Source organism: Manihot esculenta, chromosome 4, assembly GCF_001659605.2.
Source record: "Manihot esculenta cultivar AM560-2 chromosome 4, M.esculenta_v8, whole genome shotgun sequence".
Lineage (NCBI taxonomy): Eukaryota > Viridiplantae > Streptophyta > Magnoliopsida > Malpighiales > Euphorbiaceae > Manihot > Manihot esculenta.
The window spans coordinates 9,605,575-9,630,218 of NC_035164.2; the positions used below are offsets into that span (position 1 = coordinate 9,605,575).

Sequence of the window (24,644 nt, forward strand, 5' to 3'; positions counted from 1 at the left end):
ACTATCTTTGCCTCATCGTCACTATCTTTGCCTATGCTCAACTTCTCTCCTCGACATCTCTCTATGCCGCTCTCCTCTCCTTTCGTTTGCTTTCCATACATCATGATTTTTTCTGCATTTATTCATAGGTTCATCATTTATTTTCTTCTTATTAGTTAGCAACCACTGCCATTATTAATTTATTATATTTAATGATTTTCAATTTCACACCCATTCACGTGTTTAGCATTATAAAGTAGCTAACAAGTTATGGTTTTTGAATTTGCTGGATGTTCTTACCCAATCCAAGTTAGTATAGTTCAACTTTTATTATTATAAGGCCAACTGGTTTAAAAAGACTATAACTTTACGAGTTTTCACATTAATAACTTAAATTTTTAATTTTAGATAAAAAAGTCTCAACTTTTAAATTTGTTCTAATTGTAGCAGTTTTTAAATTAACTTTGACCATATTTAAATTAGCTCACATGGCACTATCATGTGTCATTATTTTTACCATATAAATAATTTGATTAACTTGAATTAAACTTTGGTTAAGATCTTAAATCCCTAATTACCTAAAATTCTCAATTATGATTCTTATTTAAGTATAAGATAAATAAGTATTTCAATTATATAATTTAGAAATTTCATATAATTAAAAGTTTAGAATCTTAATTAAGATTTAAATCCAGTTAATCAAGTTGCTTATGTGATAAAAACAATAACATATAATATATCGTGTAAGTTAATTTAAATCTAACTAAAATTAATTTAAAAAGTTGCTACAATTACAATAAATTCAAAAGTTAGAGCTTTTTGATCCAAAATTAAAAGTATTTTTTTAGCTAATAGACTTTATTATAATGGTTGTGTTAGAAAATGTTAGTTCTTGAAGAGTAAGTATGTACATGAAAATACATCTTTTTCTTATAGAGAAAATCATTCACTTTTTTTTTTTTGAAATAAGAGGAGATCGCTATTCATGTAAAGAAGCGGCTTACAAATTGAGGAGGTACATCAAACCAAACACCCTCATGTGAAGTACTAGAAGCAAACCTAGCAATCTCGTGAGCAAGCTCATTACCACTACGATTTACATGAACAAATCTCACAATAAAATCAGTCTCGTTAGCTAGAGACTTACAATCTTGAATTATAAAATCAGTACTTGATATATCCAGAGTCAAATTTGAGGTTAAAGCATTTACTGCAACAGCACAATCTGTTTCAATCACAATATTTCTCCAAGGGGTAGACTTCAACCAGCTAAGGACCTCCCTTATAGCTACCAGCTCAGCATCTCGAGGGCGTAAAGATTGAGGTATCACAACCATTTTGCATGCCAAGAACTCACCATTATCACCTCTAACAACTCCCCCAATACCTATCTGTCCTGCACGCTTTGTTGAGGCATCAACATTAGCCTTTACCCACCCTACAGGCGGAGCAGACCACACTCTTTGTCAAGATTGAGACTGAATCACCATTGCAGGGGCCTTAAAAGCTGCAGTCCATTGCTGGAGCAATAGCTGGGCATTACTCCAAATTTGAAGTGCAGCAGAAGTTTGTTGTTGCCATACACAATTATTGCGTGCTTCCCACAAACACCAGCATAGTACTAAGGCCAACGCAACATCACTACCATTAAACAGGTTTAAAACCTTTCATAACCATTCAGTAAACGTAGCAGAGGGAGGAGAAAACCAATTGAGATATGAAGCCCTCCATACCTGCTTAGCGAACGGGCAAGAAATAAATGCATGAAACACTGTTTCTGATTCAACCAAACAAAAGGGGCAGACATCCTGAATAGGTACATGCCTTGATACCAAAACTGACCGGACCGGCAAGATATTACTTGTAATACCCGGCTAGAGTCCGGCATCCGAATTCCTGTCATCCGGTGGAATCCAGGATGTCGGAATTCGCTAGACGGGTACGAGTTATGTTTTTCTAACGTAATGTAGGATGTTTTAATGTTTTAAGTTAACAAGAACTGAGTTTTTGAAAGAAAAGAACCAAGGCAGAAAAGCCAGGTTCGGCCGCTGAAGGTGACATTCGGCCGCCGAACATGCATGGCTTTTGGTTTCACGATAGGCCGCCGAAGGTGGTCTGGTCAGCCACCTATAAAAGGCCCTCAGTCAGTTGAAAGAATAAGCTTTGCCGCTTTCTTTCACATTCTGAGGTGAGACTCTGTCTTCTTGACGTTTTCTTCATGTGTTCATTAACTCTTGCAAAGATTTGATTGGATTTTATGTTATTTTGAAGGTTTTGAGCTAAAAACTTGAATTTTGAAGTTTGGAGAGTTTGAAGGAGAGTTGCTCCAAAACTCCACGTTAGGATCGTTCATCTTCTTGGTTTCAAGAGGTAAGTGAAGATCCTGAGCTTGTTTTCATGTTTTATGGACGGTTTTTGAGGTTTTGGGGGAGAGTTGCATGAATAGGGTTAAAAGAGAGTGTTTGATGATTTGTGAGAAAAGCTTGTATATGTGTTATGCTTTGCTGTTTGTTGGGGTTTTTAGGTAGTTTTTGACCCCTTTGAGCATATACTTGGGTGTATGCAAGTTGAGGAATTGAGGTGTTTGAGATTGGGAGAGTTTTGTGCATTTGGCGAAAGGCAGAGCAAGTTTCTGCCTTGCTGATGAACTCAGGTTTGGCAGCCGAAGGTACATTCGGCCGCCGAACCCATGAGGAGGTGGCTTCGGCTGCCCAAGCTTGCCCTCGAGCTTTTGGACTTTTGGCTCTGGAGGGGAGTTTCGGCCGCCAAAGGTGCCGCCGAAGGTTAGAGACTTTCGTCTCTAGAGTGCCTTTCAGCCCCCGAAACTTGCCCCCGAAAGGGTTCGGCTGCCGAAAGTTGAGATTCGGCCGCCGAAGGTGCATGAGTTTCGGCTCTGGAGAGGACTTTCGGCCGCCGAACCTGCCGCCGAAAGTGTTCTGTCCAGCTTTCCTTTGCATGCTTTGCATGGATGTTTGAGTGAGTTTAAGGGGATTCTTGGGGAGGTTAATAGAGTTGTTCTTGAGCTAGTTTGGTCCCTCATTTGAGTTTATCTGTGCCTACACAGACCAGAGGAACCAGAGAGAGAAGCAGTGAGTACTGCTCCAGAGTTTTCAGAGCCTACAGAGTCAGTCCAGATAGCCAGAGGTGAGTGGAACTAAACTTAATTCTTTTAATGAAGAAATGGAATGTTTTTAGCATATTTCATTCATGCATCATGGTTATACAGTAGGTTGATGGCATTAGAATCCACGAATATGTTGCATTGCATAGTTATTTGTTGATGTGGGTGAATGCTGAATGATCCAATAGTCACTGAGATAAGTCCAGGAGCCTTTGACTACGCCCTGGCAGGTATAGAAGTCCAGGAGCCTTTGACTACGCCCTGGCAGGTATAGTAAAGTCCAGGAGCCTTTGACTACGCCCTGGCAATGGTAAGTACAGGTGTTATATACACATATACATATATGAGACAGGAAATCCAGGTGCCTTTGACTACGCCCTAGTATGAGATACTGGGACTATTTGGTGACAGGTTTACCCTTGATGTGGATTGTCTGTGTTATGATGCATTCCATAAGGTCATGTTTTAATGATATGTTTTACTGTTCTACTCACTGGGCTATAGAGCTCATCCCACTCCCTTAACCCCAGTCTTGCAGGGTCAGTGTACAGTGTTCAGGGGAGATCAGCAGAGTACAGTAAGAGCAAAGAGTTTTGTAATAGCTTAGAGTGGACATGTAATATTAAAGAGATGTACTAGTTGTGTATACAGTTACAGTTGTGCTTGACTTAGTTCTTTTGTGTTGTAAATCTTTTGTTATGTACATGATCCGTATATGTATATGTTTTACAGAGTATGTGAAAAACCAGGCTTAACAGATATGAGTTAACCCATCTAGAGCAAGCTCTAGTCAGGGGTACAGAGTATAGAGTACAGAGTACAGAGATAGTGCATGCACAGGTTAAGCCTTGGTTCAGAAACGAGTTTTTATTTTCACAGAAAATGTATGATCATGTATGAGATTTACAGGTAGACAGAGAGTATAGCAGGCTTGTTACGGGTTCTGGCGGCCTTAAGCCGACCTGAATCCTAGCGCCGGTGACGGTCCATTTTGGGGTCGTTACATATTGGTATCAGAGCCCTAGGTTCAATATGATCGGACCTATAGAGAGAGTGTCGGGCTCATAGCTGTTGGAGGTGGTCAAGCACAATAGGAAATCATGTCCACTAGGATAGGATGTTGCGTCCTGTCTATTTAATGCTATGATTTATGCATGTGCTTCATTGTTATATGAGTTACTTATATGTTGCGATATGTGTTGTTTTCCAGAGGTAAGATGAGAGGAACTCGTCGATCAGCTCGATTGACTGGAGTCCCACTAGATCGTGAGAGAATAGATGCTCGTCCTCCTGCATTGCCAAGGGCAAGGTCACAAAGATCTAGCAGGGAAGGTATGTCAATAGACCCTAGAAGGTCTGTGGACGAGAGCAGAAGAGGTACTGTGAGAGGAGGAAGATCAGAGGAAATGAGGGAGGCCAGGGAGATTGACCAGTCCATAGATGAAAGCATGAGTGTAGACAGATCTGACGAAGGTATGGGAGAGTCGCAGGGAGGCGTTCAGACCTCAGGGTTTGGTTATCCAGCCTTTTCTCAGGACTCAGGGTATCCGATGGGAGGTATGTCGGAGTACTCTAGTTTTGTCCCATATCCTACTTACATGCCATATATGCCTTATCCTCATTATTATCCACCCTATCCTATGTATCCATCTTCCCCTACCCATCCAAGTGCAGCACACCTAGAGCTAAATGAAGCAGTACCTCCACCACCACAATCAGAACCAATAGCTCCTGTTGCCCAAAGACATCAACCTAGCTCATCTGGAGGTAAGGTGCAAATGACAGAGTACTTGAAATTGGATGCTCCTAAATTCAATCCAGGAGATGATCCATTTGAGTACCTTAAAACTGTGAAGATGATCACTAATGAGTTGGGAGCAGATGATAGCAGAGCCATAGAAATGGCGGGGTGTAATAAGTGTAAGAAAGCCAGAGAATGGTTTAAGAACTATATGGAGCCCAGGATGGACAGTATGTCATGGGGAGAGTTCGCCAATGAGTTTGCAGGGTGGGCTTTTCCTGATAGCCCCAGGGATATGAAAGTAATAGAATTTGAGCAGTTGAGACAGACAGACGAGATGAGTGTTGACGAGTTTACAGATAAGTTCCTGGATTTGCTTCAGTATGTGGGTCAAGCCTATGATACTGATCAGAAGAAGGCAAGGAGATATACTATGAGATTGCATCCCAGGTATTCTTTCTTGATTCTTCCAGCAGAAAAGGAGAGTTTCCACTCTATTGTGGATGCAGCCAGAAAAATGGAAGCAAGTGCCAATATTCAGAAACAGTCAAAAGCACAGGCTTCGGGGTCTAAGGCCCCCAGTTCAGGAACGTCAGGCAGCAAGAGATGGGATAGAGCAAAAGGAACAAAGAGTAAGTTCTGGAATAAAGTCAAATCTGGTCTGGGAATGGGTAGTGGCTCAAGCTCTGGCGTAAGCAGTCCAGTATGTAGAAGATGTGGGAGACCACACAAGGGAGCTTGTCAGTTGGGATCTTCAGCCTGCTTTCAGTGTGGACAGAAAGGGCATTTTGCTCGATATTGTCCTCATGTGACTTTTGCACCATCCCAGCAGATGAGTTCAGGCAGTGTAGTACAGCCAGCAGCTCCAGCCGTACCGCAGAGTAGTGGCAGAGGTAGAGGGAGAGGGTCAGCCTCTACTTCAACAGCAGGTTCCCGAGGTGGAAATCCGGTAGCCCCAGCACGGATTTTCACTGTGACTCAGGAGGAGGCTAACACGTCGAACACAGTGGTGTCAGGTAATCTCATCATTGGGTGTTCAGATGTGTATGCTTTGATGGACCCCAGTGCTTCTCATTCCTTTATTGCTTTGAGAGCTATAGAGAGATTGGGTTTGATCATTTCTGAGTTAGAGTATCCTCTCTGGGTTAGTGGACCCAAGTGTGACCCATCAGTGGCAGCGTCAGTCTGTCGTTTCAGTCCAGTGTTCATAAAGGGTAGATGCCTTCCAGTTGACCTTGTGGTTCTAGACTTGACAGATTTTGATGTCATTCTAGGGATAGATTGGTTATCTGCATATGGTGCGACCTTGGACTGTAGAGAGAAGGTAGTTAGTCTCAGAGACCAGGATGGGTCAGAGTGTGTCTTCAGAGGAGACAGGAGGGGTACACCCAGAGGTTTGATTTCAGCCCTTCAGGCTCGTCGTTTGCTTAGGAGGGGTTGTTAGGGGTTTCTAGCTCATGTGAGAGAGCTAGACAGCCAGGTTAGGGAACCAGCCGCAGTACCAGTAGTTCGAGAGTTTCTAGATGTGTTCCCAGACGACTTACCAGGACTACCACCTGATAGGGAGATAGAGTTTGAAATTGAATTGCTGCCTGGTACCAGACCTATCTCTATTCCTCCCTACAGGATGGCGCCAGCAGAATTAAAAGAGTTGAAAGAGCAGTTGCAGGATTTGGTAGATAAGGGTTTCATCCGCCCTAGTACCTCACCTTGGGGTGCTCCAGTACTGTTTGTCAAAAAGAAGGATGGATCCCTTAGACTTTGTATCGACTACAGACAGTTGAACAAGGTCACTACCAAGAATAGATATCCCCTACCTAGGATTGATGATCTATTCGACCAGCTAGCTGGAGCAGGTTGTTTCTCGAAAACAGATCTGAGATTCGGGTATTATCAGTTGAGAGTCAAAGAGGCAAATGTGCCAAAGACAGCTTTCAGGACCAGATATGGGCATTATGAGTTCTTAGTGATGCCGTTCGGGTTGACTAACGCCCCTGCAGCATTCATGGATCTCATGAATAGAGTTTTCAGCGAGTATCTGGATCACTTTGTTATTGTTTTTATCGATGACATCTTAGTGTATTCCAGAGATGCAGAGGAGCATGCCCAGCATCTGAGGATAGTTCTGCAGACACTAAGAGAGCATGGTTTGTATGCCAAGTTCTCTAAGTGTGAGTTTTGGTTGAGGAGCATTTCCTTCTTGGGACACGTGGTATTAGCAGAAGGGATTGAGGTAGACCCCAAGAAGATAGAGGCTGTAGCTAACTGGCCCAGACCCACGACAGTGACTGAGATTAAAAGCTTTCTGGGACTGGCAGGTTACTACAGGAGGTTCGTTCAGGACTTCTCGAAGATAGCGGCTCCTATGACCAAACTGACTCAGAAGAACCAGAAGTTTGTCTGGTCAGACCAGTGCGAAGAGAGCTTTGAGGAGCTCAAGAGGAGATTGACATCAGCCCCAGTGTTAGCTCTGCCTGTTAGTAATGAGGATTTCACAGTGTTCTGTGATGCATCTCGAGTGGGATTGGGTTGTGTTTTGATGCAGAGTGATAGGGTGATTGCTTATGCTTCTAGACAGTTGAAGAAGCACGAGTTGACTTACCCCACCCATGACCTAGAGATGACAGCAGTTATCTTTGCACTCAAGATGTGGAGGCATTACCTCTATAGGGTTAAATGCGAGATCTTCACTGATCACAAGAGTTTACAGTACATCTTGAGTCAGAGAGAGCTGAATTTGAGGCAGAGAAGATGGGTAGAATTGCTCAGTGATTATGATTGTAAGATCCAGTATCATCCGGGTAAGGCGAATGTGGTAGCAGACGCCCTAAGCCGGAAGTCACTAGGCAGTTTATCCCCTATAGCAGCAGAGCGGAGACCAGTAGTGATGGAGTTTTACAAGCTCATCGAGGAGGGGTTACAGCTAGAATTGTCTGGTACAGGTGCGTTGATAGCACAGATAAGAGTGACACCTGTGTTTCTGGAGCAGATAGCGCAGAAACATCATAAAGACCCTGAGTTGATGAAAATTGCCAGGACTGTTCAGTCAGGCAACAGTACAGAGTTCCGATTTGATAGCAAAGGGATCATTCGCTATGGGAGTCGACTTTGTGTACCAGATGTTAGCAGTTTGAAGGAAGACATTATGAGGAAAGCTCATAATGCGAGGTATAGTGTTCACCCAGGAGCCACCAAGATGTATCAGGATCTGAAGAAGGTATATTGGTGGCCAGCCATGAAGAAAGAAGTGGCGCAGTTCGTGATAGCCTGTGAGGTTTGTCAAAGAGTGAAATTAGAACATCAGAAGCCGGCTGGAATGCTTAACCCACTGCCGATTCCAGAATGAAAATGGGAGAACATAGCTATGGATTTTGTAGTGGGCTTACCGGCAGCATCCAACAGGATAGACTCCATATGGGTGATTGTGGACAGACTCACGAAATCTGCTCATTTTATTTCAGTGAGGAGTAACTATTCTGTGGATAAGTTAGCACAGGTATATCTGGATGAGATAGTGAGATTACATGGCGTCCCAGTGTCTATAGTTTCAGACAGAGGACCTCAGTTCACCTCCAGGTTTTGGCGAAGTCTGCAGAGTGCGATGGGCACGAGGTTGGATTTTAGCACTGCTGTCCATCCGCAGACTGATGTCGTCAGAGAGGACCATCCAGACCATTGAGGATATGCTCCGAATGTGTGTGTTAGACTTTGGCGGTTCTTGGAGGCAGCATCTACCTCTGGTGGAGTTTGCCTACAATAACAGCCATCATGCTAGCATAGGGATGGCTCTTTATGAAGCATTATATGGGAGGAAGTGCAGATCACCTGTTTGCTGGGAAGAGGTAGGAGAGAAGGCTCTTGCAGGGCCAGAGTTGGTAGAGAGTACCAGTAGAACAGTGCCCATGATCAGAGAGAGGATCAGAACAACTCAGAGTAGACAGAAAAGCTATGCAGACGTACGCAGGAAACTGTTAGAGTTCCAGGAGGGTGATTGGGTATTGCTGAAAGTGTCTCCAATGAAAGGAGGTTCGTTTTGGGAAGAAGGGTAAGTTAGCTCCACGGTACATTGGACCCTTTGAGATTTTGCAGAGGATCGGCAATGTGTCGTATAAGCTGGATTTACCTACTTCTATGGAGAGAATTCACCCGGTATTTCATGTTTCTATGCTACGGCAGTTGTGTCAGATCCAAATCAGGTTCTAAGTGCGCCTGATGTGGAGGTCCTTGGAGATCTCACCTATATAGAGCAGCCAGTGCGGATTCTTGACACACAGATCAGACTGCTAAGGAACAAAGAGATTTCGATGGTGAAAGTCCTGTGGAACCATCATAATCTAGAAGAGTGCACCTGGGAGACGCGGGAGTCTATGCTCCAGCAGTATCCATATCTGTTTTGAGGTTAGTTTTCCTCCTTTTGATATGTTTTTATGTTTGTTTTAGAACATTCAGGGACGAATGTTCTTAAGGGGGGGAGAATGTAATACCCGGCTAGAGTCTGGCATCGGAATTCCTGTCGTCCGGTGGAATCCAGGATGTCAGAATTCGCTAGACGGGTACGAGTTATGTTTTTCTAACGTAATGTAGGGTGTTTTAATGTTTTAAGTTAACAAGAACCAAGTTTTTGAATGAAAAGAACCAAGGCAGAAAAGCCAGGTTCGGCCGCCGAAGGTGACATTCGGCCGCCGAACATGCATGGCTTTCGGTTTCACGATAGGCCGCCGAAGGTGGTCTGGCCAGCCACCTATAAAAGGCCCTCAGTCGGTTGAAAGGATAAGCTTTGCCGCTTTCTTTCACATTCTGAGGTGAGACTCTGTCTTCTTGACGTTTTCTTCATGTGTTCATTAACTCTTGCAAAGATTTGATTGGATTTTATGTTATTTTGAAGGTTTTGAGCTAAAAACTTGAATTTTGAAGTTTGGAGAGTTTGAAGGAGAGTTGCTCCAAAACTCCACGTTAGGATCGTTCATCTTCTTGGTTTCAAGAGGTAAGTGAAGATCCTGAGCTTGTTTTCATGTTTTATGGACGATTTTTGAGGTTTTGGGGGAGAGTTGCATGAATAGGGTTAAAAGAGAGTGTTTGATGATTTTGTGAGAAAAGCTTGTATATGTGTTATGCTTTGCTGTTTGTTGGGGTTTTTAGGTAGTTTTTGACCCCTTTGAGCATATACTTGGGTGTATGCAAGTTGAGGAATTGAGGTGTTTGAGATTGGGAGAGTTTTGTGCATTTGGCGAAAGGCAGAGCAAGTTTCTGCCTTGCTGATGAACTCAGGTTCGGCAGCCGAAGGTACATTCGGCCGCCGAACCCATGAGGAGGTGGCTTCGGCTGCCTAAGCTTGCCCCCGAGCTTTTGGACTTTCGGCTCTGGAGGGGAGTTTCGGCCGTCGAAGGTGCCATCGAAGGTTAGAGACTTTCGTCTCTGGAGTGCCTTTCAGCCCCCGAAACTTGCCCCCAAAAGGGTTCGGCTGCCGAAAGTTGAGATTCGGCCGCCGAAGGTGCATGAGTTTCGGCTCTGGAGAGGACTTTCGGCCGCCAAACCTGCCGCCGAAAGTGTTCTGTCCAGCTTTTCTTTGCATGCTTTGTATGGATGTTTGAGTGAGTTTAAGGGGATTCTTGGGGAGGTTAATAGAGTTGTTCTTGAGCTAGTTTTGTAATACCCGGCTAGACTCCGGTATCGGAATTCCTACCGTCCGGTGGAATTTGGGTGTCGGAAACCTCTAGAAGGGTAAAAACATGTTTTTATAAAATGTTTTCATGTATTTTAATGTTTTAAGTATGATTTTAAATAAGTTTTTGCATGAAAATTCTTTAAGGAAAAACCCAGGTTCGGCCGCCGAAACTCACTTTCGGCCGCCGAACATGCATGGACTTTGGGAGGCACGTTAGGCCCCCGAAAGTCTAAGTGAGGGAAGTGCAGGTTCGGCCGCCGAACCTCATGTTCGGCCGCCGAACATTGCATGGATGCGGAGGCACATTCGGCCCCCGAACGTGGCCTGGCCAGCCACTATAAAAGGGTCCCCTTGGTCCGCACGGGCGAGCTTTTTCTCTCCCATTGTCGGCCAAGGTGAGTCTCCACCGTTCCTCCCTCGATCTTGAGTGTTTCCTCTAGATCTTTCATGGTTTTAACAAGTTTATAACTTTGTTTTGAAGATTTGTGAGTTTTGAACAAGTTTTGAGCTTGGAGGCCCAAGGAGCTAGATTTCTCCCAACTCCAAGTTAGATCGCCTCTACTCTCGATCTTCAAGAGGTAAGGGTCGATCTTGAACCCTTTTTATGTTTTAAACAAGTTTTAAGTAAGATCTATGGGTAGAAATGCATGTTAGGACATATGTTGAGTTTGTGGGTTTTGATGATGTTTTGAGCAATGTAGCTTGTTTGTGTGTGATTGAAGTGTTGTAGATGGGGTATATGCATGTTTGAGACCCCTAGGAACTTGTATGTGTGTTTTGGTTGAGAAATATGCATGATCTATGGTTTTGGGAGGCAGGAGGTTCATTTGAACCAAGTTTCTGCCATTTGGCAGAAACCAGGTTCGGCAGCCGAAGGGAGTTTCGGCCGCCGAACCCCTCTTGTGAAGGCAGCTTTCGGCTGCCGAAGGTGCCCCCGAAAAGAGACTTTCGTCTCTGTCTGGCACTTTCGGCCGCCGAAGGTGCCGCCGAACCTAGCTGAGTTTCGTCTCTGTCCAGGACTTTCGGCCGCCGAAGGTGCCGCCGAAGGTGCCCTGTTCAGCCATTTCATGCATATTTTCTATGATGTTTTCATGATGTTTTAGGGGGGTTTTTGGGGGATATATTAGAGTTATGTTTATATATGTTTGGTCCCTCATTGGAGTCCACCTGTGTAGGTTCGGACCCGAGGAACCGAGGACCCCAGCAGTGAGTGAGCTGCTTCAGTGTCTGGTCAGAGCTAACCAGAGGTGAGTGGAAACAAGCTTAATGTTTTAAATCAAGCAATTAAATGTTTTGAGCATGTTTCATGCATCATGATGACATGTAATAGGCTGATTGCATTAGTACACGAATATGTCGCATTGCATTTTATTTTGTGGTTGTGGGTGAATGCTGTATGATCCAATTAGTCCACGAGACTTTATATATGATATGACAGGAAGACCAGGACCCCATGCTACGGCCTGGCACGAGACTTTATGTATGTTATGACAGGAAGACCAGGACCCCATGCTACGGCCTGGCACGAGGCTTTATATATGATATGACAGGAAGACCAGGACCCCATGCTACGGCCTGGCACGAGACTTTATGTATGTTATGACAGGAAGACCAGGACCCCATGCTACGGCCTGGCACGAGACTATGTTGGGACTAATTGGTGACAGGTTCACCCTTGATGTGAATTGTCTGTGATATGATGCATTTCATGAAAGCATGAATTTTAATATAATGTTTTTAGTTTCTGCTCACTGGGCTTTTAGCTCACCCCTCTCCCCTAACCCCAGGTTTGCAGGTACGGGATTGATAGAGAAGAAAAGAAGAGAAAAGTCATATGTATGTAATAGCTAGAGTATGTGGACATGACAAATGATAAGAATGTAATGTAAAGTTTGAAACAGTTATGTTTATGTAACTAAGCTCATTGAGGATAGAGTTGTGCTTGACCATAGTATTTGTTAATCCCTTGGTATGTACATGATCTTATTTTATGATGAATATATGAACCAACTCAACACTGAATGTATATTGCCGTAGAGGCTTTGATGAAATCCCACAGAGGGATTAATGTTTATGTATATGATGAATACAGTGCATGCACAGGTTGAGTTTGGTATATGAAGAAAAAGAAAAGTTTTTAATTCTTATGTATGTTTGTTGATCATGTATGGGATTAAACAGGTAAACAGGATGTATGTAGGCTTGCTACGGGTTCCGGCGGCCTTAAGCCGACCTGAATCCTAGCGCCGGTAGCGGTCCGGATTTCCGGGGCGTTACAGAGTGGTATCAGAGCCCTAGGTTCATATGGTCGGACCTAGAGTGTCGGGCTCATAGAAGTTATAGAAGGTCAAGCACAATAGGCAAAAATCATGTCCACTAGGATAGGATGTAGAGTCCTGTCTTGCTATGATTGTATGATATGCCATGATGATATGCTATGTGTGTAATGTAGCTGATAGGTTCATGTTTGCCGACATGAACCATTTAATGCTGATGTTTATGTGATGTTTACTGTTTCTCAGAAAACAGGATGAGAGGAACCCGTCGATCTGCACGATTGACTGGAATACCACCTCAGGACGAGGGCATTGATGCCCGTCCTTCAACATTGCCTAGGGCAATGTCAAGTAGGTCCAACAGAGACCGAGCAGTGAGAGACCCTAGAAGGTCTTTAGATCTGGGAAGAAGCAGATCAGTCAGAGGAACAGTGCAGGGAGGTATGTCAGAGGATATGGGGGATCAGATGGATGTTGATCAAAGGAGGGATGGCAGTTTGGGCGTCAGTATGTCAGAAGAGGGTATGGGAGAATCCCAAGGAGGCACTCAGGCCTCGGGATTTGTTCAGCCACCTCACTATCCGCCCTACACCCAAAATCCCGGGTATTCGATGGGAGGTACATCGGATTACCCTAGTTTTAACCCTTACTCCACACAGATGCCATACCCACCATACTACCCACCATATCCACAGTACCCAGTGTACCCACCTCCACCATACTATCCAAATCCAGCAAACCCTACCTCAGGGGATGCTGTACCTCCACCACCACCAGCACCTACATGCCCAGATACTCAGATACCTCAGCCTAGCTCATCTGGGGGAAGCAAGGCTAAAATGACAGATTACATGAAGTTGGGTGCTCCCCAGTTTGAGTCAGGTGATGACCCGTTTGTGTATTTGGAGAAGGTCAAGATGATCACAGAGGAGATCGGAGCTGATGATAGTAGAGCCATTCAGATGGCTGGTTTCACCTTGAAATGCAAAAAGGCCCGTGAGTGGTTCAAAAACTATGTGAAGCCGAGGGTGGATAGCCTATCATGGGAGGAGTTCGCTAATGAATTTGCAGGATGGGCTTTCCCTGATAGTTCAAGGGAATTGAAGATGATAGAATTCGAGCAGTTGAGGCAAACCGATGACATGAGTGTAGACGAGTATACTGACAGGTTTATGGAGTTGCTGCCTTTTGCTGGGCAAGACCTTAGCACAGACCAGAAGAAGTCGAGGAGGTATATCATGAAGCTCCATCCCAGGTATTCCTCCTTGGTACAGTCAGCAGATAGAGAGAGTTTTCACGCCATAGTAGACATGGCTAGGAGAATGGAGGCTAGTGCCATCGTTCAGGGGACAGTCAAACAGACAGTGGCACAAGCTTCTGGTTCTAAAACTCCGGGTGGGGGAAGGTTAGATCCCTCTACCTTGAGTGCAGCAGCTTCAGGCAGTAAGAAATGGGGTAAGCCCAAGGGTAAGAAGAATAAGTTCTGGAACAAGGTCAAGTCTAGTCTGGGGTTTGGCAGTGGTTCTAGTTCTGGGGCAGATAATGCAGCTTGTGCGAAGTGTGGTAGGCCACACAGGGGTTTATGCCGGTATGGGACGACGACCTGCTACAGATGTGGGCAAGAGGGGCATATGTCATGGCAATGTCCTAAAGCAGTTCCTATGGCACAGACACAGCAGACAGCTTCAGGAAGTGTGGCACAGCCAGTAGCTCCAGCTGCTACACAGGCCAGTGGCAGAGGCAGAGGGAGAGGGTCAGCCTCTTCTTCAGCAGGGTTCAGAGGTGAGGGTCCGTCAGCTCCAGCCAGGATCTTCACCATGACGCAGCAGGAGGCTAACACATCCAACACCGTGGTGTCAGGTAATCTCATCATTGGGTGTTCTGATGTGTATGCATTAATGGACCCGGGTGCATCTCACTCTTTTATAGCACCGAGAGCCGTTCAGAGGTTAGGATTGATGGTCTCTGAGTTAGAGTGTCCCCTATGGGTCAGTGGACCCAAGTGTGACCCGTCAGTGGCAGAGGCAGTCTGCCAGTGTAGTCCAGTTTTTATAGAGGGAAGATGCTTGTCCGCCGACCTTGTGGTTCTAGATTTGACAGACTTTGACGTCATTCTAGGGATGGATTGGCTATCTACCCATGGTGCTACCTTGGACTGCAGGGACAAAGTAGTTAAGTTCAGATGTCAGGATGGGTCAGAGGTCGTCTTCAGAGGAGACAAGAGGGGTACACCTAGAGGTCTGATTTCAGCTCTTCAGGCTCGTAGGTTGCTTAGGAGGGGATGTCAGGGGTTTCTAGCTCATGTGAGGGAGTTGGATAGTCATGTTCGAGAGCCCGCCTCAGTGCCTGTGGTGAGTGAGTTCTTAGATGTTTTCCCAGACGAGCTGCCAGGGTTACCACCTGCTAGGGAGATAGAGTTCGAAATTGAGTTAACGCCTGGTACCAGACCGATCTCTATCCCTCCCTACAGGATGGCACCAGCCGAGATGAAAGAGTTAAAAGAACAGTTGCAGGAACTGGTAGACAAGGGTTTCATCCGACCGAGTACCTCACCTTGGGGTGCTCCAGTACTTTTTGTGAAGAAAAAGGATGGATCCCTCAGGCTTTGTATCGACTACAGGCAGTTGAACAAAGTCACCATCAAGAATAAGTACCCATTGCCAAGGATCGACGATCTATTCGACCAGCTAGCAGGAGCGGGTTGTTTCTCCAAAATAGATCTGAGATCCGGGTACCATCAGTTGAGAATCAGAGAGGAGGACGTGCCAAAGACGGCCTTCAGGACCAGATATGGGCACTATGAGTTCCTTGTAATGCCGTTTGGGTTAACCAACGCCCCTGCAGCATTCATGGACCTCATGAACAGAATATTCAGACCATACCTGGATCACTTCGTTATTGTCTTCATAGATGATATCCTAGTGTATTCCAGGAATGCAGAGGAGCATGCCCATCATCTGAGGATAGTTTTGCAGACCTTGAGGGAACATGGCTTGTATGCCAAGTTCTCCAAGTGTGAGTTCTGGTTAAGGAGCATATCATTCTTGGGGCATATAGTGTCAGAGAATGGAATAGAGGTAGACCCCAAGAAAGTAGAGGCTGTGACTAACTGGCCCAGACCCACCACAGTGACAGAGATCAGAAGTTTCTTGGGTTTGGCTGGTTATTACAGGAGGTTCGTACAGGACTTCTCCAAAATTGCAGCTCCTTTAACCAGATTGACCAGAAAGAATCAGAGGTTCGAGTGGACCGATCGATGTGAAGAAAGCTTTGAGGAGCTCAAGAAGAGGTTGACTTCAGCACCAGTGTTAGCTCTGCCAACTAGCAATGAGGACTTCACAGTGTTCTGTGATGCATCCAGAGTAGGCTTGGGTTGTGTGTTGATGCAGAATGGTAGGGTGATCGCTTATGCTTCTAGACAGCTAAAGAGGCATGAGATGAATTACCCCACACACGATCTGGAGATGGCAGCGGTTATCTTTGCCCTCAAGATGTGGAGGCATTACCTTTATGGGGTAAAATGTGAGATCTTCACAGATCATAAGAGCCTGCAGCACATCTTGAGTCAGAGAGATTTGAACTTGAGGCAGAGGAGATGGGTAGAACTGCTCAGTGACTATGATTGTAAGATACAGTACCATCCGGGTAAGGCTAATGTAGTAGCTGATGCCTTAAGCCGGAAATCACTTGGCAGTCTATCCCACATCACGGCAGAGAGGAGACCGGTGGTGAAGGAATTTTATAAGCTCATTGAGGAAGGTCTACAGATGGAGTTGTCTGGTACAGGCGCTTTGATTGCACAGATGAAAGTAACACCCATGTTTCTGGAGCAGGTGGCTCAGAAACAGCATGAGGACCCAGAGTTAGTGAAGATTGCCAGGACTGTTCAGTCAGGCAAAAACAGTGAGTTCAGATTCGACAGTAAGGGGATCCTCCGCTATGGGAATAGACTATGTGTACCAGATGACATCGGACTTAAAGGAGACATTATGAGAGAGGCTCATAATGCAAGATACAGCATTCACCCTGGAGCCACCAAGATGTATCAAGATCTGAAGAGAGTGTATTGGTGGCCAGCTATGAAGAGGGAAGTGGCACAATTCGTGTCAGCCTGCGAAATATGTCAGAGGGTGAAGCTGGAACATCAGAAGCCGGCTGGAATGCTTAACCCGCTACCGATTCCAGAGTGGAAATGGGAGAATATTGCTATGGATTTTGTAGTGGGGTTACCGGCAACATCCAACAGACTAGACTCCATATGGGTGATTGTGGACAGACTCACCAAATCTACTCACTTCATTCCAGTTAGGAGCAACTACTCTGTGGATAAGTTAGCGCAGGTTTATGTGGATGAAGTCGTCAGACTACATGGGGTCCCGGTATCTATAGTGTCAGATAGAGGGCCCCAGTTCACCTCCAGGTTTTGGCGGAGTCTGCAGAGTGCTATGGGTACCAGGTTAGATTTCAGTACTGCCTTCCACCCCCAGACTGATGGACAGTCAGAGAGGACCATCCAGACCATAGAAGATATGCTCAGAATGTGTGTGCTAGATTTTGGCGGTTCTTGGAAGCAACATCTACCTTTGGTGGAGTTTGCCTACAATAACAGCTATCATGCTAGCATAGGGATGGCTCCATATGAAGCTTTATATGGGAGGAAGTGCAGGTCACCCGTTTGTTGGGAAGAGGTAGGAGAGAGGTCCTTAGCAGGGCCTGAGCTTGTAGAGATCACCAGCAGGGTGGTGCCCATGATCAGAGAAAGGATAAAGACTGCCACCAGCAGGCAGAAAAGTTATGCAGACATCCGCAGGAAACAGGTAGAGTTTCAGGAGGGGGATCTAGTATTGCTCAAGGTGTCTCCGATGAAAGGGGTGGTTCGATTTGGTAAGAAGGGTAAGCTAGCTCCGCGGTACATTGGACCCTTTGAAGTCCTGCAAAGGATTGGGAATGTATCGTACAAGCTGGACTTGCCTGCTTCTATGGAGAGAATCCATCCGGTTTTCCATGTTTCCATGTTGAGGAAGTTCGTGTCAGATCCGGGCAAGGTTCTTAGCGAGCCTGATGTGGAGATCCAAGAGGATCTCACTTATGTTGAACAGCCAGTGCGGATTCTTGACACTCAGATCAGAAAGTTGAGGAACAAGGAAATCCCGATGGTGAAAGTCCTTTGGAACCACCACAACTTAGAGGAATGCACATGGGAGACACGGGAGTCCATGCTCCAGCAGTACCCCCATCTGTTTTGAGGTGAGTGTTAGTTGTTCTATGTGTTGCATGTATTAGTTGAGGAACATTCGGGGACGAATGTTCTTAAGGGGGGGAGAATGTAATACCCGGCTAGACTCCGGTATCGGAATTCCTACCGTCCGGTGGAATTTGGGTGTCGGAAACCTCTAGAAGGGTAAAAACATGTTTTTATAAAATGTTTTCATGTATTTTAATGTTTTAAGTATGATTTTAAATAAGTTTTTGCATGAAAATTCTTTAAGGAAAAACCCAGGTTCGGCCGCCGAAACTCACTTTCGGCCGCCGAACATGCATGGACTTTGGGAGGCACGTTAGGCCCCCGAAAGTCTAAGTGAGGGAAGTGCAGGTTCGGCCGCCGAACCTCATGTTCGGCCGCCGAACATTGCATGGATGCGGAGGCACATTCGGCCCCCGAACGTGGCCTGGCCAGCCACTATAAAAGGGTCCCCTTGGTCCGCACGGGCGAGCTTTTTCTCTCCCATTGTCGGCCAAGGTGAGTCTCCACCGTTCCTCCCTCGATCTTGAGTGTTTCCTCTAGATCTTTCATGGTTTTAACAAGTTTATAACTTTGTTTTGAAGATTTGTGAGTTTTGAACAAGTTTTGAGCTTGGAGGCCCAAGGAGCTAGATTTCTCCCAACTCCAAGTTAGATCGCCTCTACTCTCGATCTTCAAGAGGTAAGGGTCGATCTTGAACCCTTTTTATGTTTTAAACAAGTTTTAAGTAAGATCTATGGGTAGAAATGCATGTTAGGACATATGTTGAGTTTGTGGGTTTTGATGATGTTTTGAGCAATGTAGCTTGTTTGTGTGTGATTGAAGTGTTGTAGATGGGGTATATGCATGTTTGAGACCCCTAGGAACTTGTATGTGTGTTTTGGTTGAGAAATATGCATGATCTATGGTTTTGGGAGGCAGGAGGTTCATTTGAACCAAGTTTCTGCCATTTGGCAGAAACCAGGTTCGGCAGCCGAAGGGAGTTTCGGCCGCCGAACCCCTCTTGTGAAGGCAGCTTTCGGCTGCCGAAGGTGCCCCCGAAAAGAGACTTTCGTCTCTGTCTGGCACTTTCGGCCGCCGAAGGTGCCGCCGAACCTAGCTGAGTTTCGTCTCTGTCCAGGACTTTCGGCCGCCGAAGGTGCCGCCGAAGGTGCCCTGTTCAGCCATTTCATGCATATTTTCTATGATGTTTTCATGATGTTTTAGGGGGGTTTTTGGGGGATATATTAGAGTTATGTTTATATATGTTTGGTCCCTCATTGGAGTCCACCTGTGTAGGTTCGGACCCGAGGAACCGAGGACCCCAGCAGTGAGTGAGCTGCTTCAGTGTCTGGTCAGAGCTAACCAGAGGTGAGTGGAAACAAGCTTAATGTTTTAAATCAAGCAATTAAATGTTTTGAGCATGTTTCATGCATCATGATGACATGTAATAGGCTGATTGCATTAGTACACGAATATGTCGCATTGCATTTTATTTTGTGGTTGTGGGTGAATGCTGTATGATCCAATTAGTCCACGAGACTTTATATATGATATGACAGGAAGACCAGGACCCCATGCTACGGCCTGGCACGAGACTTTATGTATGTTATGACAGGAAGACCAGGACCCCATGCTACGGCCTGGCACGAGGCTTTATATATGATATGACAGGAAGACCAGGACCCCATGCTACGGCCTGGCACGAGACTTTATGTATGTTATGACAGGAAGACCAGGACCCCATGCTACGGCCTGGCACGAGACTATGTTGGGACTAATTGGTGACAGGTTCACCCTTGATGTGAATTGTCTGTGATATGATGCATTTCATGAAAGCATGAATTTTAATATAATGTTTTTAGTTTCTGCTCACTGGGCTTTTAGCTCACCCCTCTCCCCTAACCCCAGGTTTGCAGGTACGGGATTGATAGAGAAGAAAAGAAGAGAAAAGTCATATGTATGTAATAGCTAGAGTATGTGGACATGACAAATGATAAGAATGTAATGTAAAGTTTGAAACAGTTATGTTTATGTAACTAAGCTCATTGAGGATAGAGTTGTGCTTGACCATAGTATTTGTTAATCCCTTGGTATGTACATGATCTTATTTTATGATGAATATATGAACCAACTCAACACTGAATGTATATTGCCGTAGAGGCTTTGATGAAATCCCACAGAGGGATTAATGTTTATGTATATGATGAATACAGTGCATGCACAGGTTGAGTTTGGTATATGAAGAAAAAGAAAAGTTTTTAATTCTTATGTATGTTTGTTGATCATGTATGGGATTAAACAGGTAAACAGGATGTATGTAGGCTTGCTACGGGTTCCGGCGGCCTTAAGCCGACCTGAATCCTAGCGCCGGTAGCGGTCCGGATTTCCGGGGCGTTACAAGTTTGGTCCCTCATTTGAGTTTATCTGTGCCTACACAGACCAGAGGAACCAGAGAGAGAAACAGTAAGTACTGCTCCAGAGTTTTCAGAGCCTGCAGAGTCAGTCCAGATAGCCAGAGGTGAGTGGAACTAAACTTAATTCTTTTAATTGAGAAATGGAATGTTTTTAGCATATTTCATTCATGCATCATGGTTATACAGTAGGTTGATGGCATTAGAATCCACGAATATGTTGCATTGCATAATTATTTGTTGATGTGGGTGAATGCTGAATGATCCAATAGTCACTGAGATAAGTCCAGGAGCCTTTGACTACGCCCTGGCAGGTATAGAAGTCCAGGAGCCTTTGACTACGCCCTAGCAGGTATAGTAAAGTCCAGGAGCCTTTGACTACGCCCTGGCAATGGTAAGTACAGGTGTTATATACACATATACATATATGAGACAGGAAATCCAGGTGCCTTTGACTACGCCCTAGTATGAGATACTGGGACTATTTGGTGACAGGTTTAGCCTTGATGTGGATTGTCTGTGTTATGATGCATTCCATAAGGTCATGTTTTAATGATATGTTTTACTGTTCTACTCACTGGGCTATAGAGCTCATCCCACTCCCTTAACCCCAGTCTTGCAGGGTCAGTGTACAGTGTTCAGGGGAGATCAGCAGAGTACAGGAAGAGCAAAGAGTTTTGTAATAGTTTAGAGTGGACATGTAATATTAAAGAGATGTACTAGTTGTGTATACAGTTACAGTTGTGCTTGACTTAGTTCTTTTGTGTTGTAAATCTTTTGTTATGTACATGATCCGTATATGTATATGTTTTACAGAGTATGTGAAAAACTAGGCTTAACAGACATGAGTTAACCCATCTAGAGCAAGCTCTAGTCAGGGGTACAGAGTACAGAGTACAGAGTACAGAGATAGTGCATGCACAGGTTAAGCCTTGGTTCAGAAACGAGTTTTTATTTTCACAGAAAATGTATGATCATGTATGAGATTTACAGGTACACAGAGAGTATAGCAGGCTTGCTACGGGTTCTGGCGGCCTTAAGCCGACCTAAATCCTAGCGCTGGTGACGGTCTATTTTGGGGTCGTTACATTACTACAGGCACGCCAAATGAAATTCTTAACTTTGGGGATTAGCTGAAGGGACCAGATCTTCTTCCATAAATGTTGCTGATCATTCATTGCCACAAGAGACTCATCCCAAGTTAGTGCTTTGTAAGCACTTTTTACAGAATAGAAACCATTAATAGATAACCTCCAATATAGAGAATCTGGCTGCGAAATACTGGGCAACGGTAATGATAAAATAAGATTTCTATCTCTGTCATTGAAAGCTTGTGAAAGTACTTCCCTATTCCATGTGCCATCTTGAATGAGATCACTAACATAATGGACTCCAACAGAAGTGTCAAAATCTGATGTAATAAAAGGGTTCTCTCTATCAGGCAACCAAGACTCAAGCCAAATGGGCACCGCCGAACCACTACCAATGCGCCATGAGATTCCTTGACGAAGGAGACCCTGCGATGCACGAATACTAGTCCAGACAAAACTAGGATTTGTACCTTTTGGAGTATTTAAGAAGGAAACAACAGGATAATAACGTGCTTTTAATAATGAGGCCACCAAGGAGTGAGGATGCAAAATCAAATTCCAACCAACACGACCCAGTATTGCCAAGTTGAACTCCCTAAGCTTTTTAAAGCTAAGACCTCCACCAGTTTTAGGCCTAGCTAATCTTTCCCAAGACATCCAATGCATGCCTTTATCATGATTTTTCCCTTTACCCCACCAAAATCGTGCCATAAGCTTCTGCACATCATCACAAACAGCTTTAGGTAATAAAAATAAACTCATAATATAATTTGGGAGGGCTTGTAAAACTGTTTTCAGCAAAATCTCCTTTCCTGCTTGAGATAAAAACCTGTGACTCCAAGAATTAAGCCGCTTCCAAACTCTATCCTTCAAAAATCAAAAGACCTCCGCCTTATTTCTGCCAACATTCATGGGCAATCCCAAGTAATTCCCAATGCCATCTCCTTCAACAATATGCAAGAACTCACAGATGGCCACTCGTCTAGAGGCAGACACATTAGCACTATAGCAAAGAATAGATTTATTAAAGTTTATAACCTGCCCAGACATCCTTGCATAGCTATTAAGTACCTCTTGAACAATTTGAGCCTCACTAACCTCGGCTTTGAAAAAAAGTAAGCTGTCGTCCGCAAAGAAGAGGTGAGTGATCTGAGGCGCACCAGTAGCAATGATGCACCCGTGAAGAGCATTGGCAGCCACTTGTGCTCTAATCATACAAGACATACCCTCAGCACATAGAATGAATAGGTATGGTGACAATGGGTCTCCCTGTCGAACTCCACGCTGCAGTGTTATAGGACCCAATAGTTGTCCATGATGGAGCACTTGATAAGACACTGTACTAACACAGAACATCACCAAATCAATAAATTTAGAATCAAACCCCAAAGATTGAAGCATAAAACGAATAAAGGGCCACTCCAAGCGGTCGTACGCTTTACTAATATCTATTTTCAAAGCCACATAGCCATCTTTTCCCCGACGACGACTTCTCATATAATGTAACACCTCATAAGCTACAATAGAATTATCAAAGATGCTTCGGCCCGCAACAAAAGCACTCTGTGAAGGGGAGATTAGATTCGGCAAAACAGTCTTTAATCTATTAGTGATCATCTTCGACATAATTTTGTAAAGAACCTGACACAAAGCAATTGGTCGTAAGTCGCCCATATTTGCTGGCGTCTTCTTCTTGGGGATCAGAACAATGGCTATGTTATTTAGTTCTTGCGGAAAGCAACCAGAAGCTAAGCAGTCAATACAGAATCGAGCTATGTCCGATCCCACAATGCCCCAATATTTTTGATAAAAACCAGGGTTGAATCCATCTAACCCAGGAGATTTATCTGCATGCATACTGAAAATGGCCTCCTGAACTGCCTCTGATGTATAAGGGGCAAGCAAAGAGCGATTGTCCTCCTCTGTAACACCAATCGGTATTAAACTGGACAACTCCAAAGAATCTTGTGCCTGTGAAGTAAACAAAGTCTCAAAATAAGTCAAAATTAGGTTTGACAGACCTGGGTCTCCCTCATGCCAAACACCTTGACTATCCTGCAGCTTGACAAACTGATTTTTCCTTTGACGAGCAGTGGCTTTCATATGAAAGAATCTAGTGTTCTGATCACCACCCCGTAGCCATTGTGCTTTAGCTCTCTACTTCCAATAGGTCTCTCTCTGCTGGAGGAGGAAAAAGAATTTCTGGTGCGCCTCATGAAGAAGATCATGACCTGCTGTATCTCTCCGGTTGTGGAGATTCTGAATCTGTGTTTTACAGACCTGCAAATCTCGTACATAGATTCGCTTTAAATTTCCTCCCCAATTAGCAAGTCTATTCCGACAGTCATCCAGACGGCTTTGAACAGGTCGATGAGCTTCTGATTTCTAGCAAGAATCGATAATGGAGCGACACTCGGCTTCCTCCGTCCATTGATTTTCAAATCGAAACAAGTGAACACGGTCTCTAGGCACATAGGTTCGAATTTGCAAGAAGATGGGAAGGTGATCAGAAGAGGAATAAGATATGGTCTCTGCTTGAGATAAATTAAATTGCTGTCTCCATGATTCAGAAGCAAAAAACCGATCAATCTTCTCTTCCACCATCGCACCCCCACCACGCCCATTGTTCCACGTAAACTCAAAGCCATGCAACGTGATTTCATGCAAACCAGTATCATCTAAGACAAACCGAAACCCATTAATCAGATTGCTCGGGTAAGGAGGGCCTCCATGTTTTTCAGATTGTGATAAAACACAATTAAAATCTCCACAAACCAGCCAAGGGAGAGAAGACGTAAGTTGTAGTTGTCGAAGCAATGTCCAAGATTCCCCACGATAACGTCTGTCAGGGTGGCCATAGAAACCAGTAACACAGAGCAAGCCCAACCCTAACACCTCTGCCTGTACATCGATAAAAAAATGAGATGAGCCAATAAGACTGATAGATTGAACTGATTTCCAAAAAAAATCCAAGCCCACCACTACGACCCGCAGGATCCACATGAAAAAAACCATCATAACCTAACATAACTTTTATTTCTTCCAGACGAGCAAAACTACATAAACTTTCAATAAGGAAAATAAAATTGGGCCTTTTGTCTCTAGCGAGCTCTTGTAATGTTTGAACTGAGCGCGG

The 24,644-nt window shown here is 44.6% G+C and overlaps 1 protein-coding gene across 1 annotated transcript; it reads right to left on the minus strand.

The window, feature by feature from the left end:
* Positions 1-962: 962 nt before the first annotated feature.
* LOC110612578 lies at positions 963-23,611 on the minus strand. Its single transcript, XM_021753357.1, has 3 exons — positions 22,394-23,611; positions 21,514-22,225; positions 963-1,417 (listed from the first exon to the last, which is right to left on the minus strand). Exons 1-3 carry the CDS (start codon positions 23,609-23,611, stop codon positions 963-965), a joined length of 2,385 nt encoding a protein of 794 aa, XP_021609049.1.
* Between the last annotated feature and the right edge of the window lie 1,033 nt (positions 23,612-24,644).

Excerpts from the sequence above, each read along its gene's own strand:
- LOC110612578 (XM_021753357.1), bottom strand. The coding sequence starts at position 23,611 with ATGAAAGCCACTGCTCGTCAAAGGAAAAATCAGTTTGTCAAGCTGCAG. Across the intron at positions 22,226-22,393 it reads TTGGCAGAAATAAGGCGGAG|AAGCTTATGGCACGATTTTG; the intron begins GTCTTTTGATTT and ends GATGATGTGCAG. Across the intron at positions 1,418-21,513 it reads GAATTTCATTTGGCGTGCCT|GGTGGGTAAAGGCTAATGTT; the intron begins GTAGTAATGTAA and ends CTCCGCCTGTAG.